Source organism: Sinohyriopsis cumingii, unplaced genomic scaffold, assembly GCF_028554795.1.
Source record: "Sinohyriopsis cumingii isolate HCF-2022 unplaced genomic scaffold, ASM2855479v2 utg002228l, whole genome shotgun sequence".
NCBI classification, from domain to species: Eukaryota; Metazoa; Mollusca; class Bivalvia; order Unionida; family Unionidae; genus Sinohyriopsis; species Sinohyriopsis cumingii.
In genome coordinates, this window is record NW_028316164.1 from 558,305 (window position 1) to 585,617 (window position 27,313).

Sequence of the window (27,313 nt, forward strand, 5' to 3'; positions counted from 1 at the left end):
GACAGAGGTGAGATGGCAGTGATCCGTAACGAAGAGCGCTTTAGACCACTTGGCCACTCGGGGCCCCCGTGTGTATGTGTGTATCTGTGTATATGCATGTCTGTGTGTGTGTGTGTGTTTGTGTCTGAGTGTGTGTTTGTTCCATCTCCAATATGTTACCTTTCAATCAACAATGCCACCAGTTTATAGCTAAACACAGTGATGTCATTGATGTAATGGGAATCATCGGAAAGATACATCCCCTTATTCAAGAGCTATATTAGAAATGTGAACAATTTTCAAATCATTAATGTATAAATTGGGATTCATACTTTTTAGCTCTATTGATCATAGACCAGAAGAGCTTATGAGATGGCCAATTGTCCATTGTCTTTGTCTAGTTGTTTTATGCTCAAGATACTAAGGCCTGTATGGATTGCATTTCTGATTTTTTTAAATTTTATTCCCTGGACTGTGAGGGATGTTTAATGGTTTTCATCAGTTTTGCAAATGTGTTTTTATATAAAAGTATTATATGTTGCATATATATATACCTGAAGAGTATACATAATCATGACATGAAAAGTGCTTGAAGAATAAAGTTTCCTGTTGACTTAATAAATGTTTTTGTAAGTGAACCATAATCAAATCACTGTATAATGACACCACTAATTATTCTATTCTTTTCAGAATAATTTCATTCTTTGTGGTAGATGAATAGTCATAGTAAAATAAAATGCCAGAGTTATTATGGTGTATTCACTTTGCTGTGTGATATCATTCTTAACAAGTATCCACTTTGCTGCATGATAGCATTGTTAACAAGTATCCACTTTGCTGTGTGATATCATTGTTAACGAGTATCCACTTTGCTGTCAGATGTCATTGTTATGGAGAATCCATTTAGATGTCAGGTATCATTCTTAGAAATAATATTGCACAGCATAATACTTTAATGTCAAAATTTTACACAACTTTTGAGATTTCTGAATGTGATTGTCAATATTTAAGCAACTCACATAAACTGGATTTTACTTGATTACAGTTTGCCTTATTTGGTTAACTAAAGTCATATTGAAAAAAAACAAATTCATGGGACCATCTTTTCTTTGTTATTGTAGGTAAAAGAAAAGGTTCAAGGCAACCAACGGAGAAAGGTAATGACATTGTAAATTCTATAATAGTATTATCTTAATTAATGTTCACTTTCAAACTTAAAGTTTTAAACAATATTTAACTATCTTTGAACCTAGGCATAGGTTTTTGTGTGAGTAATAAAAGGAAATTTATAAAGATTCCAATTAATAGAAGAATCCTTTGTGCTGTCATATAGGATGATGTCCAATAATACCTTCAACTGGTTGCACTTTTCAGGCTCTGCTGACCACCATCTCACATTGTTTTATGAGGAATGGTAGCACAGGAATACTGAATTTGGTTGAATGCATGGTTAAATTCTTCTTCAAATGCATTTCTTGATGATAATACCTTATGAGTTCAAGCAAATCCTCACAAATCCAGTGCTCCCAAGCTAAATTTTGGCTTTTAAAAAAACAAAAGATTTTCTGTCCACATAGGTGATAGTCAGACAAGAGTGATCTCCCATGTATATAGGGATTCATTCCATATCCACTCTATACCTCACTTACTAATTACTGTGTCAGGTGGCATTTCCACACTAATCCAGTTGGAATTTCTCATTTAAGGAAGGCATACACAATCTAATCTACATTTTTTCACTATTGCTTGCTCTTTTCTTTCCAAGATGAAGTTTTGTAGCTCTTTTAGACTAAAAACTTTGTCATAAGAGATGCATGTTGATGCCCTCTTTTTGTACCTGTCCTGGTCACTAGTACATTCAGTAATGTGTACTTGACCTATTTATGGTCACTGACTGATTACTGTACTAACAAAAACAAGATAAACATGGATATCATTTGCATAGACATTTATGTGGTGTCCACTATATTTTAAGCTTATGGGACACTTTTCAGTCACTGACTAATTACAGACCAGAAGGTATTGCATGTAATTTCTATATTCATTTTTATTGCGCACTAGCATCAATTGCATAGTAACTTTAAACAGCACTTGACAAATGCCTCAATAAGCAATTTTCTTAAGGCAGAGAGTAAAGCAGAGAGCTCTCTGGTATGAAAGAAACATTGCCAAATCATCCCACCCAAGGCATCGCATACAACTCCAGGTCTAATTGCACCTCATCAACAGCAAAGTGTATTTTATTTTACCCATCACTATCACTGCTAACCTTTCCATAATGTAAATTACCCAGATCCATTTATAAAACTTATATTCTCCCATTAGATGGAAAGTTGTAGAAAGCTTAGAACTGGAAAAAAAAAAACACCAGTTTGCTCAGTCACTGTATTCATTCCCATTTTCAAGGATGACATTATGAATTGATTGTAAATTTCATGCTATACAGAAATTTTGCCTTGCTTGTCATATTTGGCATCGAAATGCTGCTTTCCATATTGTTTATGTGTTATTCCCTCAATTCCATTGCATATATGATTGTATTTGTTGCTTTCTAGTAAGCTTTTAGGACAACTGTGTTCCAGTTGTCAGCAGTGCCCTTTGTAATAATTCCCCTACCAGTGATCGGGACCATATTCTATAATTGTGTCTCTTTTATCCTAATCCAGTTACAGTTGTTTTCTCAGATTTGTAAATGCTGACAACTATTAGTTTGTATTTAATCTGATTAATGATGATTCATTGACTTTTGCTATATGTTCATTTTAGTGTCGTTTTAGCAGGTCATATACCAGCATAATCATCTTTATCATGTTCTAGTGATCATACCCTGTTTATTTATAACTATTATGTGTTTCTTTGGCTTTGAAGCATTCATTGCATCTGACTAAGGGTGACCTGCCATTCATTTATATTATCATCAGTTTTTGATATTACTGTTAGTTGTTTCCAGATTTTCCAGTTTGCATCTATGTTAAGGCAGGGATGGGGAAAATGTGGACTTAAAAAATTCCATTGTGATACACATTCCACCTGCCTTGCAAGTACTAATTGCCATTGGACAGATGTGAGTCCTTTCTGGTGTTTATTGTCAGAAGTGGTCAGAGACATTACAAAAAGTAGACACATATATACACTAAGAAGGAAAGAACATCTCCAGAACATACTGGATCCTTATCTGAGTCCCTCAGGCCTCATGAAAAGATTAGCTCTTCAGTGGTGAAGGTCACTCCCCAATCTCAGGAGAATATGGAGTCTGTCTCTTTGCAGACATACAAGACCCATGGACCCATAAGTCAGTGCCTGTTGTGGTTAGGACCAAGGGAGAAATATTTAAGTTAGAGGATGAGTCACACCCCTATGAGGGAAGAGATAAAAATCCTCTCAAAGTCCACAGTACTGTGATGATGGGGGCAAGTTGCCCATCTGTGAAGAGCAGCACACTCTCAGATTCCGTAGCCTTGAATGGGGACAGGTAGGTCAACCCACTCTTGTAGGAGGGAGCCAAGATCTAGATCTGTAAAATCTGAGAGGTCTTCATACAGATCTGAGTAATGTGACATAGTTATTGACTGGTTAACGGTCAGTGAAAAATGAATGAGCACCAGTCAGAGCATTCTTTGGTCACTAGACAATGTTCACTGATGTGTGAATATCAGCCATTGCTCATCAGATCTCCTTTGTTATTGGGACAAGATTGGTTTAAGACAAGGTTATTACAGATGCGTACATTTATAAATGCCACACAAGATAAAGATCAGATTGGTAGCCACTGCTTCCTTATAATTCCTCTTAATCCATATGGGATCGGTGACATTCATTTTATGGAAGTTGCAAACTGTTCTTCCTGTTTATGTCACCATGGATATCAGGGCTTTGGTCCTATAGTAGAGTCAATGTTGTTGGTTGCAGCCCAAATCATCTGTTGTCTAACAAAGAGGTAGGATTGCCAGTCTTCTTCCCACAGATGCCCAAAGAAGCCATTCTTGGGATATAGCAGGGATGATCAGGATTCACTCTTATACTTAGTTAGGGCATATTACATTTCTATGTGGCCTTTTCTCAAGTAAGCCGAAATGGTAGGCAGCGGATTGTCCTGATGATCGAGAGAGGGATCTTTTGTTCATGGGCCGTTACTACCTCATGGGGCCATTTAACTTGTCATGGAGAATGCTACAAAAGTCACAAACATAATTCATTTTCCTTCTACCTTCATCCTTTGGCACACCATAGTGAAGGCCTATTTTCATTAGGGCTCATAGTTGCAGCACAAAAAGTGCCCCAGACAAATGCCAGCTTACATTATTGGATATTCCTACAATGAGGGTGGGTATATGTTTCTGTACCAGTATTGTAATGCTATCAGCACATTTCTGGCAACACAATAACAACAGGTAAGTATTACATCATTAAGATTAATTGTATTCCCAAACACACCTATACAGCTACATTTTATGTAGTATCATTGACTATAACCCCATATATGTAATGACCATCCTGATACAATTTCTTTAGTCAGTACTTACAATGATCCAATATCACATATCCCTTCCTGGAAGCATACCAGGAACAATCAAAGAAACCAGAAGCCCACCCATTATAGTACCATGGCCATTTTGGTGCCATTTAGAGATTTCAAATGTTTATGAAGAGTCAACGGTGTACTTGTCGATCTTAATGATCAGTTACCCAGTTACCTGATCAAAGGGAAGTTATTGAATGCAAACCTGAACTGTTTCGTTGCAAATTCATGCATGTCAACCTTCCGAGGGGTATAAGCATCATTATTACTAATATGAGTCAGAAAAAATCTGAACAGAAAAAGAGTAATTTGTATATTACATGCCATAATACAGAAAACCATATGAAAATGTACATTTATTTTTGCTACTTATCTGGATCTGCAGTTTGTTAAAGTTCTTGTCACAAATCCTAACAATCCATAAGGAATAGTACGAGGATAAAGAAAAAAATAAAATGATACATTATTATATGCTCATTTTTTTCCCCGTTAACTTTACATTGACAGAATCGTTCAATATTACCCGATACTGAACGCGCGCGACAATACACATATAGCATTCACGTGAATAAAGGAACTGCTTTCTTTTGTAAATAAACAATGGACTCAGACGCCAGCACTTTTGATTTGTAAACAAATCATGTACACTCGCGTAAGAGGCTCTTTACGTTGTGGTTGTTTATTTGTTTCTTAATGAACTAAAACATGTTTCGTGGACTGCAAAAAACCCCAGCTGTCTTGACATTTTGCGTTGATACAATGTTACGGATTTAGGCTAGCTACCTTATATAAATGACGGATTAGGTCCTTATAAATAACAAGGCGTATACTGTTTTCTTTAGCTGGTGATCAGAATGGCAAAATAAAATATACTTACTTTTACATCCTGAATTTCCTCAAAATGTTTTTTCTTAATTCTCCAAATCCGAATTACATGAGTCATGTCATAGGTTTTCAATCTGGATTACACATTTCGAAAGTGTGCTGTAATTTCGATGATAAGTGCAATTGCATCCTCCTTACTGCACTCAAAATGAAATACACATTAAATTCCACAGCGTCTTTTTGAAAATTGCAATTGAAAGACTTCATATTTTCCCCACGTTATGATTTCAAACATTCAGTGACAGAAACAAAAAGACATTTGCAGACATAAACACGCTTCTCCCACGCCACTTCAATCCGATGTATTTCATGTATAATTTGCGCAGATGAATCCAGTCCAAAATCACAAACTTTCGTCAATCAAAACAAAACACCAAAATATATTCACTCCAGATCAAATGGAAAAGTCGTGCAATGCCCAGTCATTCACAATATGACTGCAAATTTCAATTTTAACTAGACACGCCATTTTCTTTCGAAAGTTATGTCGACTGCGTGACTAAGTTCAAATTTGTCTGGGCGGAGCTATGTGCGCATTAATAATGATGTCATTTTGTAATGCCAAATCTGCGCTTGTGTATTTAGTTTGGAATACGGCATTCATTCATTTACGTTGTTTCTTGTAGTGTATTTTGTTCATATAATTAAACCTTAGGTTGAATAAAAAAATGAGCATATAATAAAAAGGTTACTGCATTTGTATGGGAAAATATGAACTTGTTTTGTCGGAAGGATATACTGCACTCACAAGTTCGTGCAGTATTCATTCCGAAAAACTCGTTCCTACTTTCCCATACAAATGCAGTAACCTATAATTATTTATGCACAATATTCACTTGATCTAGTCAATATCGCATATGTTTAATTTTTGCTGAAAGGCCAGAAAGTCCTCAAATTCTGAATCCTGTATTACATCAATGTAGAATTATTCTTTCAGACTTTGTAAATCGCTATTGATATGTCCTTTTCCTGAAGCAACTCATTCTGCAGTTTAACAGAATCCCTCTCCTTGAACATTTTTAGTCGTATAACATCTACCAGAGTACCTGGGTAACTATTGGCACATTTACTGCCATTGTACCCAGTTTCTATTATGGACCTAGGACAGTATATTACCATAACACATTCTATAAATATTATGTGATGTGATGTGATTTTGATTTTTAACGTAGCTTTAACAATTTTTCAGTCATATCGCTATGAAGTCTGCAATGTGGCAGTTTATAGTGATGTCTAGCACTGGGACATCATGCCGCAGACATGTAGCATGATGTCCCACCCAGTCACATTATCCTGACACCAGGCCGACCAGTCCTAACACTAACCTCTTAATGCTGAACGCCAAGTGAGGCAGCTGTTAGTACCATTTTTGTAAGTCTCTGGTATGACTCGGCCGGGGATCGAACCCACGACCTCCCGCATCCGAGGTGGACGCTCTAACCACTAGGCCACCGGAGCGGTTCTGTAAATATTATAGATCCAATTAGGCTTGGTACCTTTATGAATATAGCTCAGCTTAATGCCATTGCCAACCAGTGTTAAATAAGTACAGGATGGCCTGTAACAACTTACTACTGTGGTACTGGCTAAAGTGATGTGTCAGAGCCAGGTGCCCCAAACGATTGCCTGGACCACAGGCAACAGACAATGATCATCTTCAAGTTATCATATATAAAAAATTGGACAGATTACCAGTATGGTTCACAGCTGGCATTGTTAACCTTCAACAAAACCATAACAAATATTGCAGGAGGCATTTTCATCACCCCATTATTCGCTTGCTCGCAAGTTTCAGTGTCTTTACTTGTCCTCAGAATGACAGCTAATTAAATCATTTGTTTGCTCCTGTCTGAATTTTGTGTACCTCCTCCTGTTCCACTTGGCAAAGAAACACCAGCCTACATTTAAGCAACTGATGAAGTTTTATGAGTTGGCAGACTTTGTACACTCTTCAGAGTGGCAGATACAAGACTCACATGTTGACAGAACTCTCCATTCAAATTTAATAAAGTGTACTATAAAAGACACATATTTTGTGCAGTAGTCCCATCCTTTGACTGATGTATTAGGCCTGTAAATATCATAACCTTCTTCAGTATGGATGAAGCATGCACATTTCAATGCCATGCAACAATTAGTCTTGAATGTCCTTACAATATGTGCTCTTTGCTTGACCTGGTATCCATGTCTGTCATCCAGCAAGCAGTTCTGTCTTCCTCAAAGAGCATCATAAGGCCACACTCAGATTACATCCATTGTCACAGAAGCTACTATTTCATGGGTATGTGGTGGAAGTTCAAAAGCGGGTAAATCTCACACAGGCCCAGTTTCAAAGACCTCAGTAGCCTTTTCAGAGCAGGGAGGAGAGAAGCAGGACAGCTATAGGGCACAGAAGACAAAGACCTGATTTACAGGCCAAGTACACATTTGAAAATGAAGTGCTCAAGGGCAAATGATGACATACTCTAAAATTACCAGTTGAGTTATATTATAAGTTCAGACATGAATTCAATTGTTTAACTTCTAGCCTGCCTTGGATTCCTTGTCAAAAAGTACAAATCTGGTATAATCCCATCCCATCATCTCATCCATTTTGGGGCAGAGTTCAAAATGCACATGAACAGGGTCCAGGACCTGTGTTCCTCAGGACCGTGGTTTGAAGATAATCTCAATGGTGTCTTCTATTTGCTCAAAGAATCACATCTCATCTCAAAACTTCTTTCACTATTGTTGCAATGGATTTCATAGTTCTTGGTCACCTGTTACTGAGACCATTGTAAATGATTATATTGTCCCAATGGTTATGGAAGCATTGCACATGGGACCAAACAGTTTTAGAAACTGATATTTGGTCACAACTCAGTAAATTGGACATCCTCACTTAGCTTACAGTAGATGTTCCTTTATAGGTCAAGCCTCCAGGAACCACAATTCATATGGATGCCAGCACAGCAGGTTGGGGTGCCCACCTCCTGCTATTATTTTGGGAAGCCAGCAAGTTGTGGTTTCCTTGGGTTTGACTTTGGCAAATAACTTACAGTGAGGTGAATGAAATCCTAAATAGTTCTAAATGTTCTATGAAGTCCAGAAGTATCAAGTATTCTGATATATCTATCAATAGTGCTAATTAATCATGATGATATAATCCAAACATGTCTTTATATGAATTCACAATAATTCCAGACAGCTAAATTTCTAAGTAAACCAAACACTTTTTAATTCCAATGAATGATTGAATTAAATAAACAAGTTCTCTCAGTTAAACACAATTAAATAAAATTCATCCAAGATTGATGATTATTGATGGGAATACTTAAATTCTTAAGTGAAGATCTCTTATATGGATAACTAATGCACAATACAAATGAAAGATGCATATTCATTGTAGAAGTCCAAACCCATAAACATAAATAAATAAATGAATGTTCACATTACCATTACAAGGTGGTGAAAAAGTGAGATCTCATATTTATTCTCTAATCAGGCAACTAACTCAAGATGAAATGAAATAACAGTCAACATGTGGTAGCTTACCTCTGAGATCTGATTGTTTATCACAAGGTGTGAGTTTGACCAGGAGAAAAATTTAACAGCATTTCAACAGGCTGCCTTTCCGTATGATTTAATGTCTTCTCAGAGACACAGCCTTGGGAATTTATGGCATATGGCATCACTACTTCAGCTTGTATATATCTCAAGATTTGAAGCTGTCTCACATACCTTAGGAGACTGGTGTTGGGCCTTCTCATGGGTAAGAGGATTGACTCCCTCCACTACTTACCTATTCTACTAAGTTATTATCATGTATTTGAAGAATAGGCCAAGTTTTAGAGCAAAATATATTTCTTCAATAATACTTACCCAGTCATAATCAGAATGCACTCTCCCAACCTCCTCGAAGTTACATCCTACTGGCGGTGTTTATTCTGCGTAAGTAATAGCCAAAGTATAGATGGCATGATTTAATCCATTCAGGTGAATGTGATTAGACATTTTGTTTCATTAAGAAAATGCATCCCTCAGTCAACCTCAGCATTCCTCAGCTACCACCAATTTGAATGGCAGTCAATAGAATTTGAAAAATGCATCCACTTGCGTGTGCCTGGATTTACTTCAGTATGGAAAAAGTCATAGTATGTAATTACACTAAAAGCTGTACAACGGTCTTAATATGGAGCAGAGCTACATGGCACTTAATGTTATGGCAGTAAGATGTATGATCCCCCACCCCGCCACCCAAAATCATATATATCAGGGTCAATGTCTTGCATTGTAAAACTATGGGCCTAGTGTAAATACCTTCAATGATGAAGAATTACATGTCATTGCAGAAAATTGCAAATTTGAATTGTTTAAGTCTCTTGGTCTTTTTCATATTATGGATTTTTATCTGTGCCTCAGCATTTTATGGTCAAGGATCAATTGCTGTACCTTTTAAGATGTACTTTAGACTGTACCAACAACGTAGGTGGCACTTTACAGTTTCGTATTTTACATTAGAATTTTAAAGAAAAAGAATTTCCCTGGCTTTCCTCACTGGTTATACTGGCTATTTAAAAAAGACCTTGTATATCTTTGGTATAATTCAAAGAATCTTTTATTCTCTTTATTTTGGTGTATGATTGATGGGTGTAATATGGTTTATAGAGTATACAGCTTGGCCTTACTCCAGATGTGCACCTTTCAAAACAAAAGTGCTAGCTCCACTTTGTCATTTTCACTTCCTGAACTTCAGAGGTAAATTGTATAAAAAAGAGCTGATACATTTTTTTACATTTTATATATTTAGTAATTCATTCATTGCACTTTGCCCCGAGTGGCCGAGTGGTCTAAAACGCTCTCCGTCACGGATCACTGCCATCTCACCTCTGTCTGCGTGGGTTCGAGTCTCGGGCTCGGCCAATGTGGATATGTGAGAAAGCTTGCCAGTAGCTTCTCGTGGGTCGGTGGTTCTTTCCGGGGTTTTCCCGAGTTCTTCCTCCACCATTAAAACTGGCTGCCATGTATAGCCTATCTTGTGCTGAAAAATGGCGTTAAACCCTATACTAACAATAACAATAACATAAGCACTTTCAGAAGCTGATATTGTCTAGTCTTGCAAAATTCATTTTCCCTATTTTAATAGCTGTTGTGGATAGTGTACTTTAGACTAGAGTCATTTTAGTTAGCTGTGTGCTTAGATCATGTACAATTTCCAAAAGTATAATATCCAGAGAAATATCATCCACATTACATTAATGTAGCATAGAGGTATGTCAACATTCTCTATACTGTGCATGTTTTAAATGCAAACAACTTCACCTTACATAAGTCACTCTCTCAAAAGTACATAATAACTGGTGAGCGCCCCCATATACTGTATGCTACTCTGGAAACCTAGATATACTGGTGATGTGATATCTGATTGGTCTGTTTGGCACCAAAGGTTCACTGTCATTGGAAGACGTTCAGCATGTGGTACATAATTGTTCTATTCAATTCTTATAATGGCAGTGATCACAGGGACCAGTGTAAAATCCTTCATGTGCAATATCATATATTTTATCTCATCTGACCTGAAGGCCAAGTAAGTATACAGACTGGTGTTTCATCAATTGCTTATCATTTTTTAACACAGTATAGACTATATAATGACTCAAAATAATTTGTATTTGATTTAATTTGCTGTATATTATATATGATCAAGAAGAAATGTGGTCTGGTCATAACATTTAGAAAAATTTGGAAGTTCTCAATTATTTTTTGTTCCATGGTCAGACTATTTCCCAGATTGTCATTTGGACAAAAGGTGGATCCATATCTAAAGCTTTGGAAATGGTTCAGAAGAAAATTACACTGGACAACAAATTTTTACAAAAGTCATGTTACTGAAATAAAATTAGTCAATTCTTATCAATTTTTATGTGCTGAACACGAATATGACAGTCAAATTGCAAAATTGGCTCTAGTTTTTTTGTAATCTGCAAGAAATTAATGTTTACATAACGAAATGCATTCCAATAGTAAAAGGTCAACTGTAATAGCCTACCTATAAAAAATCAAGTCATTGACTACATCTTAGATTTCTTCGCCTGTCTCTTGTACAGCTGTTCGGGAGCATCTCTGAGGAGTGTCCAGCAGTAGTCAGCCAGCATTGTAGTGGACCATTTTCCCTGGTATCTTTCTTCCATTGTTGCGATATCTTGATGAAAACGTTCGCCGTGTTCATCACTAACAATACCACAGTTGCTAGGAAAGAAATCCAAATGGGAATGAAGGAAGTGAATCTTTAGAGACATATTGCAGCCAAGTTTCTTATACTTCATCAACATGTCTTCTACTAGTTCCTTATAGTTTTCTGCCCTAACATTTCCGAGGAAGTTTGTAGAAACTAGGCGAAAAGCATTCCATGCTTGTTTCGCGTCACCTTCCAGCAAGTTGTTGAACCGGTCATCTTTGAAAAGCTCTCGAATCTGAGGACCCACAAAAACTCCCTCTTTAATCTTTGCTTCGCTGAGTCGAGGGAATTTTTCATGCAGGTATCGGAATGCTGGCAAAGTCCGGTCAATGGCTTTCACGAAGTTCTTCATCAAACCTAGTTTGATGTGAAGGGGTGGTAGCAAGATTTTCTGAGCCTCAACCAGAGCTGGGTGTTGGATATTCTTCTCTCCAATGGCTACATTCTGCCTGTGAGTCCATTCCTTCCTCATGTAGTGCATTTCCCTTGCTCGGCTATCCCACTCGCATAAGAAACACATGTATTTTGTATATCCTTGCTGCAGTCCCATTAAAAGGGCAACTACCTTCAAATCACCACAGAGGTGCCAGCTGTACTTGTTATACTCAATGGAATTCAGTAGCTGCCTTAAGTTATCGTATGTCTCTTTCATGTGGACAGCATACGCTACTGGAATAGATGGAAGAATGTTTCCATTGTGCAAAAGCACAGCCTTGAGACTCAGTTTCGAAGAGTCCACAAATAGTCTCCATTCTTGTGGGTCATGAGTGATTTTTAAAGCATTCATGAGGCCCTCATTATCGGAACAGAATATCAGATTACTTTCCTTTCTGAAGAAAGGCTCCAATTGCTGGTGGCGCTTTCGATATGCAGTAATTGTGACATCTTCTTCTAGAAGATTCCATTGTTGGAGTCTTGATCCTAGCAATTCTGCCTTGTTCTTTGATAAGTCCAAATCACGAATCAGGTCATTTAGTTCTTCCTGTGTTATTCTGTGTGGGGTTGATGATGCACCACAGTGAAAATCTGGATCACTGCATGCTGATGGACCAGGAGAAGAACAGGTCGACTCACCTTTGTCTTCGTCAGATGAATCAAGAGAATATTCTGCTGGAGGTTCTGGAATAGGAAGTCCCTCACCATGTGGAACTGGTCTCAATGCAGACGGAATGTTTGGGTAGACTATTCTCGACTTCTTTCGCTTCGTTATTCCGCCGGAAAGAGGAGGAACCAAGCAGAAGTAACAGTCATTTAGGTGGTTGCTTGGCTCTCTCCACACCATTGGGACTGCAAACGGCATTGATGACCTTTTGCAATTCAACCACTGTGAAAGCTGTGTTGTACATGTAGCACAGCATATATGCGGAGCCCAAGGCTTGTCTTGGTCACCAACCTTGCATCCGAAGTAAAGATGATATGCCTTCTTCACTTGAGAATTGATACTTTTCTTCTGGTTGGCAAATGTCACTTCCCCACAAATATAGCAAAAATTGTCCGCGGTATTAACACACTTTCGAGGCATTACTGTTCTTTATTGTACGTAAATGGATAAAATAATAAGTTTTATGTAACAGTAGCTTGAACTGTCTCGCACAACGTCTAAAATATTTTAAATGCTGAACCTATCTGATTGGGCTTTATATAGTACACTGCTTACGTCAGCTTCAGCAGCCGCCTGGCATTAGTATAATAGGCCTACACATGTATAGTACACTGCTGACGTCAACTTACTTCAGCAGCCGCATGGCATTAGTATTGCATTGCATCAGAAAATGATGCAATCAACTGTGGATGATGTGAGCATGATGGTATTATGCAATGTTACATCATTATTCCGGATGTTGCTGCAGTCCTACTGGAGAAATTTACACAGTGAAACATAGAAAATGAGGTATATGAATATCTTCAAAACGAGAGCCAATACAAATTTTTCACGGTTATATTCGTGTTCGGCACACCAAAATACTACAGATTAGGGCCTTTTCAAGTCAGTAATGATTTCACTGTTGACCAGTGTTATTTTAACTTATTGTTTGTTTAATTTATTCATTTATTTTTGTCTTTATTTTAACACAGGCCAAAAATACCAAATATAATTATCGAATAATGTGTGACTAGTAAAATTTAACATCTGAATTGTCATGGAATAATGAATATACATGTAAGGATGTAAATCAACAAAATATGTCAGGTGTTTTTAATAGGACAATACCAGGGTGTTTAGTAAACTTTAAGCTTAGTTGGGCAATGACATTCATAGAGTGTATCAGAAATCCACAAACCATACCTACATTGTTATTAATCAGAACACAGCAAATGCATTCCCAACATTGCATGTAAAATATTTAAAATAGTTAAGAGCTTTTATTTATTTATTTAAATATTTTATTTGTATTTGATATATTTCCTGATTTTTCAATTTACATCTTAAGGTGTATTGTTTTGTTAATTTATATAACTTATTCTATTAAAATTCATGAATCCTGTATTGTAAAATTATTGTTTTAAAATTATAACAGAGTTTTCCAAATCACAGAGGTAATTCACAGTAGATCTTGAGGAAAATGTTGTCCCTTTCTTGAAAGCCTCCCACCCACTTCTGACCAGCATCCCCCACTTTATATGGACAGAATATCATAGTAACACTTATTTGTGTTCAGAAGTACACTTCTATTATAGCTAGTGGCTCGTATATTAGTGCAAAATTTGCCAGAATGACCCTTCATGAATGACCTTCATGAATGACCTGATAATGGAGTTTATTAAAATAAATCTTGAATATTGTTGATTTTCTCAGTTTAATTCTTTGACATTTGTTCAAACATACTGTAACTTTAATTCAGTCTAAGAGTAAGTAACCCAGTTATCGTCGCTACAGTTCAGTTCCAAACAGCTTGACAACAGTTGCCAGACTGGTAAGCTGGCCATTGTGACATCTCCTTAATAAATTACAAAATGTACTTGAGGTTGTACCAGACTTAAACCAGTCCATCTCATGACAAGCTCACTTCCTTTGTAAAGACTGAGCATATTGCATAATAACTACAGATTGCCAATGAAGGAATGAGTTCTTGCAAAATGTCAGAAATTCTCAACTTAAAAGAAAAAGTGAAAGCAGTTCGACTAAAAAAATAAAAGGTGGAGTTTTTTGATAACTTCTGAAAATTTGATTTCATCGAGATTCCAATAAGCATCATCAGGTATACATTCCACTTCAGTGGGAAAATGGAAGGGATGAACAATGCTAGTTGGAACCAAATGTTTGTAACCTGACTTTATTGACAAGTTGCAACCAAATGTATGTACCCAGACTTTACTGACTATTTGCAACCAAATGTATGTACCCAGACTTTATTGACAAGTTGCAACCAAATGTATGTACCCAGACTTTACTGACTATTTGCAACCAAATGCATGTACCCAGACTTTATTGACAAGTTGCAACCAAATGTATGTGCCCAGAATTTACTGACTATTTGCAGCCAAATGTATGTACCCAGACTTTACTGACTATTTGCAACCAAATGCATGTACCCAGACTTTATTGACAAGTTGCAACCAAATGTATGTACCCAGAATTTACTGACTATTTGCAACCAAATGTATGTACCCAGACTTATTGACAAGTTGCAACCAAATGTATGTACCCAGACTTTATTGACAAGTTGCCACCAAATGTATGTACCCAGACTTTATTGACAAATTTCAACTAGACAAGTTGGTTTGTACCAGGATGAATGATTATCTGATTATTTACAATTATTTAAAATAACATGCATACAAATTTTGTATTGCCTTGATTCCATAACATCTCTTAATGATTTATAAGTGAAAATATTAAATATTGAACCTTTTTAATGCCTGGTATACTTTTATACTTGTTGTTCACATATGTCTTGCTCCCCATCTAGAATGGCAATCACTTTTCATACTACAGATGGGTACCTTAACAGGGCAAGAACTGTATAAACTCATACTTATAGTGTCATCAAAAACAGAGTAGAAATTAGGTTTTCAGAATGATAACAAGCACAGCCAATCAGATGCAAGATCACCTAATTAATAAGCATGGATCTCACTCACTATCAAACTCATTCAAGAGCTTGATGATATAAGCATAAATTCCAAGATTGATCAAGATTGGATCAGAAATGTGTCCCATATTCTGCTAAGAAGCTAAGCCAATCAGAGGCATGATTACCTCATTATTATGCATGGATATCTCTCATTATCTAACTCATTTGAGACCTTAATGATGCAAGCATATATTCCAAATTTGAGTAAAATATGGCCTCCAGAACAGCAGTGCAATTAACCAATCAGACATAAAAAATCTTTGTCATGATGTATGGATTTCACTCATTATCGAACTTGTCTAAGAGTTTTGATTACATACACTCATGTTCAAGTTTGATTTGAATCAGTTTAGAAATATGAACTCTAGAATTGCAACAAGCAGGATGGATGCATGCATGAGACAAGAGATGATGGATAAAGGGCCATACTATAAGCTCACTTGGTCTTATGCCCAGGTAAGCTAAAACTACTCAACAGCAGATATTCAAATTTGACAGAAAGCATTTTGCACTGAATGTCTGTCATATTTATCAAATTATGCCAATTCACTTTCAAATATGGCCAACATTCCTAAAAGATATAACTTTCAGATAACTCTTTTCAAAAGCTGCTCAACAAAATTTGACCAAATGTTGCAGAAGGCATCATGACTTAGATGGGTTTCAGTTTTGTAAAAATTATGCCAATTTGCCATCAGTTGTGGTCATTGTTACTAGAACATAAACATCTAAAACTGACCACTCAAAATCCCTCAGTAGAATTTGACCAGACTTGGCAGAAAACACTATAAGCTCCAACTTTCATTAAAGTGATGTCAATCTGTCCTTCCCTCCAACATTCATTAAAACAGCGTTAATCTGGCATTCCCTCCAACATTCATTAAAATGATGTCAACTCTCCTTCCCTCCAATATTTATTAAAATGATGTCAATCAGTTCTTCCCTCCAACATTCATTAAAATTAAGTCAATCTGTCCTTCCCTCCAACATTCATTAAAATGATGTCGACTCTCCTTCCCTCCAATATTCATTAAAATGATGTCAACTCTCCTTCCCTCCAATATTCATTAAAATGATGCCACTCTGCCATTCCCTTCAACATTCATTAAAATGGTGTTAGTCTGACATTCTCTCCAACATTCATTAAAATAATACCAATCTGTCCTTCCCTCCAACATTCATTAAAATGATGCTAATCTGTCCTTCCCTCCAACATTCATTAAAATGATGCCACTCTGCCATTCCCTCCAAAATTCGTTAAAATGATACAAATTTGCCATTCCCTCCAACATTCGTTGAAATGATACCAATTTGCCATTCCCTCCAACATTCATTAAAATGATACCAATCTGCCATTCCCTCCAACATTTGTTAAAATGATACAAATTTGCCATTCCCTCCAACATTCGTTAAAATGATACCAATTTGCCATTCCCTCCAACGTTCATTACAGTGATGCCACTCTGCCATTCCCTTCAACATCATTAAAATGATACCAATCTGTTCTTCCCTCCAACATTCATTAAAATGTTAATTTGTCATTTCCTCCAACATTAATTAAAATGTCAATTTGTCATTTCCTCCAACATTAATTAAAATGTCAATTTGTCATTTCCTCCATCATTCATTAAAATGTCAATTTGTCATTTCCTCCAGCATTCATTAAAATGAATTCATTCTGCTATTGAGTATGGTCACCATTACTAACAATAGAAAAGTCTTTGAAAGACTTCTCGAAATTAGCTTCATGAAATTTGGTCAAATTTGGCAGATAACATCCTGGTCTAAACACCTTCCAGTTTGGTCAAAATGATGCTGATCCACAGTCTGCCTTGGACATATTGTGTGATTGTTCAGCTAGGAAGGCTTTGGGGTTATTATTTAACAGTTTATATAAAATATATGACATTCTTTTTTTTTAATTTGGCATTTTTAATTTGTTTTATGTTCTCTTTAGGAAGTACCTAAATTTACATGGCACTGCATAGCTAGGATTGTTTTACTGTGGCATTGAGGGGTTTTGGGTGGCCAAGTGGTCAAAAGCACTTGCCATTTTAAGTGACCACTGCCATTTCAACTTCTGTCTGCATGGGTTCAAAGCTCAGGCTTAGCCAGTGTGCGTATGTGAGAAACCTGTGAGTAGCTTCCCAGGGTTGGTTGTGCTTACTGGGGTTTTCCTGGGTTCTTCCTGAATCATTTATACTGGCCACCATATATAGCCTATCTTGCACTGAGAAATGGCATTAAACCCCAAAACAGCAACATCTTTGGCACTGTATACTGGGTATCCAGGACTGTGTTAATGTGGCAGTGTATAGCTAGGATTATGCAGATGTGGCACTGTATAGCTAGGGTTGTGCTTATGTGGCACTGTACAGTTTCATTGTGTTAATGTAGCACTGTATAGCTAGGATTGAGCCATTGTGGTTCCACATAGCTAGGACTATCTTAATGCAGCACTGTTTTGTTGGATTGTGCTAATGTGGCATTTTATAGCTAGAATTGTATTAATGTCGCACTGATGGCTAGGATTATGCTCATGTGGTAGTGTATAGCTAGAATTGTGTTATGTGGTACTGTATAGCTAGGACTGTGTTAATGTCGCACTGTATAGCTAGGGTTGTATTAAATGGTGGCACTGTATAGCTAGGGTATAGCTAACGTAGCACTATATAAATAGGACTTGACAGTTGCTAACATCACATTATTAAACAATATTCTGGTCAGAAATGCCATGTCTTAGCCACTGAGCCACCTAAGCTCCTTTGTGTAGCAATCATAGTGGCTTTCAATTTATTTCTTCAGGGAGTAGGGATAGACATAGGAATCCATGCTGACTGCATGTGATCCAAGCTTTTTTTCCTCTCTGCAGTTTTGTTGTGAATTTGAAAATCCCACCCGGTTATCTTGTTACAGGCACTGTATAGCTAGGATTATGCAAATGTGGTACTGTATAGCTAGAATTGTGTTATGTGGTACTGTATAGCTAGAATTGTGTTATGTGGTACTGTATAGCTAGAATTGTGTTATGTGGTACTGTATAGCTAGGGTTGTGTTAATATGGCACTGTATAGCTAGGGTTGTGTTAGTGTAGCACTGTAATATAAAAAATATGAAACTGTAGATACTATAGGGAAACTATACCAACTATGTGATAAAATGCCAATATGTTAAATGTGATCATATTTTCCAATGTTATCTTGAAATTTACACACAATACATGTTAATTTTTCTTAAAAGTTAAATAAATACTTTCAGTACCATTGTCATAAATAGAAACTATTTTATCTATTTCATGTGTAAAATGTAACAGCAAACACAGGTGACCAGTTGTTGGCTTTTGATGTACAAGGACGGTTGATTGTTTGGATTCTTCTTAGGTTTACTTTAAACAGATTATTGGTTATACTATTTTAAGGAAATAGCTAAGTAACTTTCTCAATGACATATAGAGGTAATAAACCCAGAGTGGCCTGGATTAATATTGAAATATAAATCCTTCCAGTATCAGGCTATACAAAATTTTTGGTTTCATTTGTAATTATTTCTCTTAATAAATTTTTTGATAATTACTACAGATTACAAACTGAATACATGTAATTGGGATTTTAGAAGGGTAGGTAAGATTACAAAATAAACTTTTTTTCACTTGATGTCACCTCCATTTTTTAAAAATACAATCTTGTGCAAGTTAATAAAATTTGAGTTGCCTAAAAAAATTATCCACCTTTTCAGCATGCTCTGGGTATATCATTTTTGCCTCTTCCCAAGAGCTGCAATTAGTTAGTTTGGTAAATATTTCCTCCAATTTAGACTTCCACTTCAATTTTTATAAGTAGAAACATTAATAATATTTTTATACATTACTGTCAATGGCTACTTTAGATTACTTTTTAAGTTTTCAAACTGAACAGCTTTCATTTCATTTTAATTATCAAAAATAAAATAAATGATATTGAGGAAAATAAACTGTATATAAACATATTAATAGTAATTTTTAAACAAATTAAGATATATTGAAACATTCATAATATTGGTACTTTAATAAATTTAACAATTAATATATAACTAATTGGACTTACTTGCACAGGAAAACATTTCGCCAGACTATTTACTTTTTTGTAAGTGTTAAGATTTGTATCACTGCCACAAAACATTCCTCTGACATGTTTCCAATATTAGCAGTTGTTGTCGCACTTGTTGCAGGAACATCCTATTAATATATTTAATATATATATATATATATATATATATATATATATATATATATATATATATATATATTCTTTACTTTTAGGATCTGATTTGCAGTTTAATTCATGATATAATTTCCTTCAAGAAATTATGAGTCATTGTCTGTTGTGCTAAATATATTTCAGGAATCAATTTAAATTAAGTAGAATTAAAAAAGAAACTATTAGTGTAAAATCATGAATATTGTGAATGTATTTGAGCAATACCCTGGTTAATGGAGCTGCTTTTTAAAGTCTCTTCCATTTTACCAAATGGATCAGTCTTTTCAAACAAGCAATACATTATCAAAAATTATTTCATTTAATTGAAAATCCCTGAAATTCATATTGGGGAGGGGGCTTTATCATGGCTTGGACTGATGCAGTTGCTGCAATTATTATTGTTATAGTTATTATTATCCAGTAAGAGAACCATGCTATAGTATTAACCTGTCTCCCACTTGTTCATAACACTGGCAAGGCAAGTGCCCTGGGGTTATCATATAAGTTCTGTACTCCTTTGATGATTTTGACTAACACAGTTATTATTATTATTATTATTATTGTTATTATTATTATTATTGTTGTTGTTCTTGTTGCTGATGCTATTCATCTTGATGATGATAATATTAATTCTTCACTTTAGCTGTTGTTACTTGTGTTGTTAAATCTATTGATCACAAATTTAATTTTCTTTTTAGATGTTCAAGAGATACAACGGTTGCTAATTAAGGCCTATGAACATGTCCAGGTGATTTCAATGAGCCCAGTATTTGAAAGTGCTGTCAACTTGAAAAACCTTGAAGATTTCTACACAGACTTAGTCATAGAAGAAGAAATAGAAGAGTCTGTTCAACAGAGGAAGAATGAGAAAAAAGATAATAAGAAGAAGGTCACAAGTTTTAGACAGATTTTTTATAAAGATGGCAAGAATGTAACACGTATTATTGTTAAAGCTCCTGCTGGTCAAGGAAAATCTACTTTTTGTAGGAAACTTGTGCATACTTGGTGTTCTGTCCAAAAGAAAAAATTAAATCTTAATGATGTTACAGTCTCTGACGAATCTGAAACAAATGGTCTGGAACATGAAGATGAGATGCTCAGGTTTGATGTTTTATTGTATGTCTGTCTTAGAGACATCTCAGATGAGAAAACATTGATGGATGTGGTACACACACAATTCCCACTTCATGAATCACAAGGTATGTCGCACAGGTCTCATATTGAAGCATTAATTGGGCAAGCAGAGAACAACAAGGTTTTACTTATTATGGATGGCCTCGATGAAATGGGATATTCATCATCCTTCATTCAAAAAATAATGCAAAGGAGCCTGTATCCGCACCTTACAGTTCTAGCCACAACTCGACCATGGAAGATTGGTCAGTTAAATCTAATCAGATCTGCTGATATTGACTTGTTGCTGGATCTCCAGGGTTTCAGCTATGAAAACAGTATGTTGTTTGCCAAGAGGATCTTTGATAAGTACTACAGTGATGAGTCTGCCATAACACAGTTTAAAATGGATATTGGGTCAAATGATTTGATTGCTAGTCTCGTCCATGTACCACTTCTCCTGCTGTTTATTGTCCATGTTTGGTATGAGAAGAAGTCCTTCCCACAAACAATTCATGAACTGTACTTGGACATTTTTAATGTAATGGTCAAAAGGTACATGGATGTTATGAGGAGGAAGCAAGAAAGTAAGGAAAAAGAAGATGATAAGAAAAATGTTTTGCTGAAAACATGGCCACTAGAAAGCACAACTTTCAGTTTAACTCATAAGCTAAGAAATCAGTCACTTGTTCGGCAATTTGGTGAGGAGTTTCTGGCTGCTCTGTGTGAAGTTGCAAGTCAGTTTTTGACCACAAATACAGAAGAAACTTCCTTGGTTTTTGAAAACAAGGCTCTTGTGAAATTACTTGGAAACGATGGGTTATCAAAGTTTCAGACAGCCCTAGGCTTGGGTATTCTTTCAAATTCAGACTCACCTGGAATATTTAGGAAGAAAATATGTCTGACATTTCTTCACAAAACGGTACAAGAGTTTCTTGCAGCCATAAACATATGTTGTAGAGAGAACAGATGCAACATTTTTCTAGACTCATTAAATACACTTGATGATGTATTTAAAAATGAGAATATCATAATATTTGTGGCAGGCATTTCCACAATTCATTGTCAAAAGATATATGAGAAGATATATGAAATATGTGATGAAGATATGGATCTGGTTAGAAAATATCTAATGGACTATTTTATTACATGGGATGATCAGAATTATGCCAGAAGATATCAATTGAAGAATCTATGTAGACTTTATAGCAACTGTATCAGGGAAGCCTGTGAAGAGACTCTTAGTCTGAAATTGCACTCTCTTTATCACAAGGGAGAGGATTTCATCAAGTATATGATTCAGGATGATTTTTACCAAGGTGACATTATGTTGGATTTGCAAAGTCTTAGAAATGTGACCATGGAACTTAAACTATTGCTATCAAAGTGTACTCAGCTCAAGTGTCTGGATCTGGTTAGCTGTAAGTTAGATGATCCTGCATTGGATTTGTCAGAGTTTACCAGTCTGACTAATCTCAGTCTTGAAGATGTGACCATGAAAGGTAAACTATTGCTATCAAAGTGTACTCAGCTCAGTTGTCTAAAACTGGTTAGGTGTGAGTTAGATGATGATGCAACATTGGATTTGTCAGAGTGTACCAGTCTGACTGAGCTCAGTCTTGAAGATGTGACCATGAAAGGTAAACTATTGCTATCAAAGTGTACTCAGCTTGAGTATCTGAATCTGAATGGTAGTAACTTTGATGATGCAACATTGGATTTGTCAGAGTGTACCAGTCTGACTGATCTCAGTCTTGAAAATGTGACCATGAAAGGTAAACTATTGCTATCAAAGTGTACTCAGCTCAGTTGTCTAAAACTGGTTAGTTGGGAGTTAGATGATCCTACATTGGATTTGTCAGAGTTTACCAGTCTGACTGAGCTCAGTCTTGAAGATGTGACCATGAAAGGTAAACTATTGCTATCAAAGTGTACTCAGCTCAAGTGTCTGAATCTGAATGATAGTAACTTTGATGATGCAACATTGGATTTGTCAGAGTGTACCAGTCTGACTGATCTCAGTCTTGAAAATGTGACCATGAAAGGTAAACTATTGCTATCAAAGTGTACTCAGTTCAGGTATCTGAATCTGAATGGTAGTAACTTTGATGATGCAGCATTGGATTTGTCAGAGTGTACCAGTCTGACTAATCTCAGTCTTAGAGATGTGACCATGAAAGGTACATTATTGCTATCAAAGTGTACTCAGCTCAAGTGTCTGAATCTGAATGGTAGTAACTTTGATGATGCAACATTGGATTTGTCGGAGTGTACCAGTCTGACTGATCTCACTCTTAGAGATGTGACCATGAAAGGTAAACTATTGCTATCAAAGTGTACTCAGCTCAGGTGTCTGAATCTGGATGGTAGTAACTTTGATGATGCAACATTGGATTTGTCAGAGTGTACCAGTCTGACTGATCTCAGTCTTGCAGATGTGACCATGAAAGGTAAACTATTGCTATCAAAGTGTACTCAGTTCAGGTATCTGAATCTGAATGGTAGTAACTTTGATGATGCAGCATTGGATTTGTCAGAGTGTACCAGTCTGACTAATCTCAGTCTTAGAGATGTGACCATGAAAGGTACATTATTGCTATCAAAGTGTACTCAGCTCAAGTGTCTGAATCTGAATGGTAGTAACTTTGATGATGCAACATTGGATTTGTCGGAGTGTACCAGTCTGACTGATCTCACTCTTAGAGATGTGACCATGAAAGGTAAACTATTGCTATCAAAGTGTACTCAGCTCAAGTGTCTGAATCTGTATGGTAGTAACTTTGATGATGCAACACTGGATTTGTCAGAGTGTACCAGTCTGACTGAGCTCAGTCTTGAAGATGTGACCATGAAAGCTAAACTATTGCTATCAAAGTGTACTCATCTCGAGTATCTGAATGTGAATGGTAACATTGATGATGCAACATTGGAATTGTCAGAGTGTACCAGTCTGACTAATCTCAGTCTTGAAGATGTGACCGTGAAAGGTAAACTATTGCTGTCAAAGTGTACTCAGCTCAGTTGTCTAAAACTGGTTAGGTGTAAGTTAGATGATGCTACATTGGATTTGTCAGAGTGTACCAGTCTGACTGAGGTAAGTCTTGAAGAAGAAACCATGACATGTAAGCCATTGCTGTGAAAGTATATTCGTCTCAATTGTCCTAATCTGGATTATTATTTTGACTTATGTGCTGTATTGGATCAGACTGATGAACTGCATGAACTTTATAGCATGGACAGACTGATTTGTATCATCCATGATAATGTAGAAATGTGTAAGATCAGTAAAGTATTGATGTGTAACAGTCTGTCCCAGTGTACACAGCTACAGAAATTATCATTAAAGAATATGGATCTGGATATGGGTCAGCTTGATTTGCACAATATGGACAGACTGACTTGTATCACCCTTGATAATGTAGAAATGTGTAAGATCAATAAGGTATTGATGTGTAACAGTCTGTCCCAGTGTACACAGCTACAGAAATTATCAATGAAGAATATGGATCTGGGTATTGGACAGCTTGAATTGCACAACATGGACAGACTGACTTGTATCACCCTTGATAATGTAGAAATGTGTAAGACCAGTAAAGTATTGATGTGTAACAGTCTGTCCCAGTGTACACAGCTACAGAAATTATCAATGAAGAATATGGATCTGGGTGATGGACTAATCAACCTTAATAGCTTGATCATGAATCAGCTTGTTGTACTCACCCTCAATAATATAATTATAAGCACAGACAGTATGGAGATTTTGTGTAACAGACTGTCTTGGTGTAAAGGACTAAGGACATTATCACTGAAGAATCTGGATCTGGGTGATGGACGACTTAGCTTTAAAAGCCTGAATGTGCTTGTTGAACTCACCTTTGATAATGTAACTATGCACAAATATAGCATGAATATGTTGTGTAACAGCCTGTCCTGGTGTATACAACTAGAGAAATTATCACTGAAGAATCTTGATCTTGGTGATGGACTACTCAACCTTGAAAGCCTGAATCAGCTTGAAGAACTCACTCTTGATAATATAACTATGTGCAAAGACAGTATGGAGTTGTTGTGTAACAGTCTGTCTCATTGTAAAGGACTAACAACATTATCACTGAAGAATCTGGATCTGGGTGATGGACTACTCAGGTTGGACAACATGGAGGAACTGTATTTTCTCATCATTGATAGTGTGACCATGTGTAAATATGGAAATGTTAGACTCTGTACCAGCCTGTCTCTGTGTAAAGGACTAAGGACATTATCACTAAAGAATCTGGATCTGGAGAATGCACTACTCATCTTGGACAAGATGACGGAACTTTATGATTTTGAGGTTACTAATGTGACCATGTGTAAAGATGGATATATGATGCTGAGTAACAGCATGTCCAAATGTACAAAACTTAAACACTTATATCTGAGTAAGCAATGTTGGACAACCTGTGTGACAACGCCTGGTGAATACAGCCAAGTCATCGTGGCAACATCGTTAGCTTTGCTATGATTACTCTTATGCACACATAGGCCAGATGATGAAAGAGAAGGCTGGTGATAGTTGTGGGAAATGTGCTATAAATAGTTGCAAGAAATATATACCTAATATCAGTATTATGAATGTTACAAGGAGATTAGTCTTTGATGATGATGTTGATATCAATCCAAGTAGGTGAAAGACATGTAATAATACTGTATATTAATATTATCTACAAAATGACAGTTGAATAGCAAACAAGCTTTCCCTGTATCTGCACCATCTTTCAGAATTGTTTCTTAACCCCAGAGTGGAACTAAAGGCATTATTGTGTTGATATGAAACTAGCATTGCTCCATAACCCCAGAGTGGAATTAAAGACATTATTATGTGGACATAAAACTGGCATTGCTCCATAACCCCAGAGTGGAACTAAAGGCAAGATTATGTGGATACGAAACTCGATGGGTCTAAAAATGCAAGGCTATAACTCTACAGACATATGATCTTGAAAATTGACAATGACAGTCAACTTTGGCATCATTGATATCAAACTGCCTTCTGACTTTTGAATAATAATTAGGGAGTTAATATGTGAAACAAATATTTAGGTGGGTCTGACAATAATGGGCATGAACTCCACCAAGTGATGTTGTAAAATACTAAACAGTGGGAATCAACCAAGTTTCATTGATAAAAGTATCCATTGCTTTTTACTGCTCATCTTTGTTAACTAATTTTTTTACCTGAAAACTTTTAGTTTAGTCTAGTAGCAGGGATGACAAAATCTTCAATCTGAAATTTTAAGTTAGAAAATATTCTTTTCTTTGAATGATTATTATTGTAATATAACAAATAAGAAATAGACATGTCAAACATAAATGCATCTAGCAGTTGCTGATTTACCCTATAAGTATTATACTTAGAAAAATATCCATTTGTAATATATGTTCCCAGAAATTTATTCAGAAATGAGAAAGAAAAACTTAAATACTTGCTGCACATATACATAGCATCAACAAATTATTCAGCATCTTAGGAAAAGTATCAATAAGAAGCCTTATATCTGTGCATGTTAATGAACCAATCTGACCTGTATGTAATAGATGTGCATGTTAATGAGCCAGTCTGACATGTATGTAATGTGCATGTTAATGAACCAGTCTCACATGTATGTAATAGATGTGCATGTTAATGAACCAGTCTGACATGTATGTAATATATGTGCATGTTAATGAACCAGTCTGACATGTATGTAATAGCTGTGCATGTTAATGAGCCAGTCTGACATGTATGTAATGTGCATGTTAATGAACCAGTCTGACATGTATGTAATAGATGTGCATGTTAATGAACCAGTCTGACATGTATGTAATATATGTGCATGTTAATGAACCAGTCTGACATGTAATAGATGTGCATGTTAATGAACCAGTCTGACATGTATGTAATATATGTGAATATTAATGAGCCAGTCTGACATGTATGTAATAGATGTGCATGCTAATGAACGAGTCTGACATGTATGTAATAGATGTGCATGCTAATGAACCAGTCTGACATGTATGTAATAGATGTGCATGCTAATGAACCAGTCTGACATGTATGTAATAGCTGTGCATGTTAATGAGCCAGTCTGACATGTATGTAATGTGCATGTTAATGAACCAGTCTGACATGTATGTAATAGATGTGCATGTTAATGAACCAATCTGACATGTATGTAATAGATGTGCATGCTAATGAACCAGTCTGACACATATGTAATAGATGTGCATGCTAATGAACCAGTCTGACATGTATGTAATAGCTGTGCAT

At 36.1% G+C, this 27,313-nt stretch overlaps 1 protein-coding gene across 1 annotated transcript in view; it reads left to right on the forward strand.

Annotated features, from left to right (window-relative positions):
• Nucleotides 1-27,313, forward strand: part of LOC149770901 (uncharacterized) — a 40,218-nt gene extending 12,905 nt beyond the window's left edge. The window contains exons 4-7 of the mRNA XM_089948998.1: nt 1,101-1,136; nt 20,610-22,343; nt 22,479-24,058; nt 24,167-27,313. Coding sequence (XP_089805124.1) covers nt 1,101-1,136; nt 20,610-22,343; nt 22,479-24,058; nt 24,167-25,528 — 4,712 coding nt within the window. The 3' untranslated portion in view covers nt 25,529-27,313. The remainder of the gene's footprint in view (nt 1-1,100; nt 1,137-20,609; nt 22,344-22,478; nt 24,059-24,166) is intronic.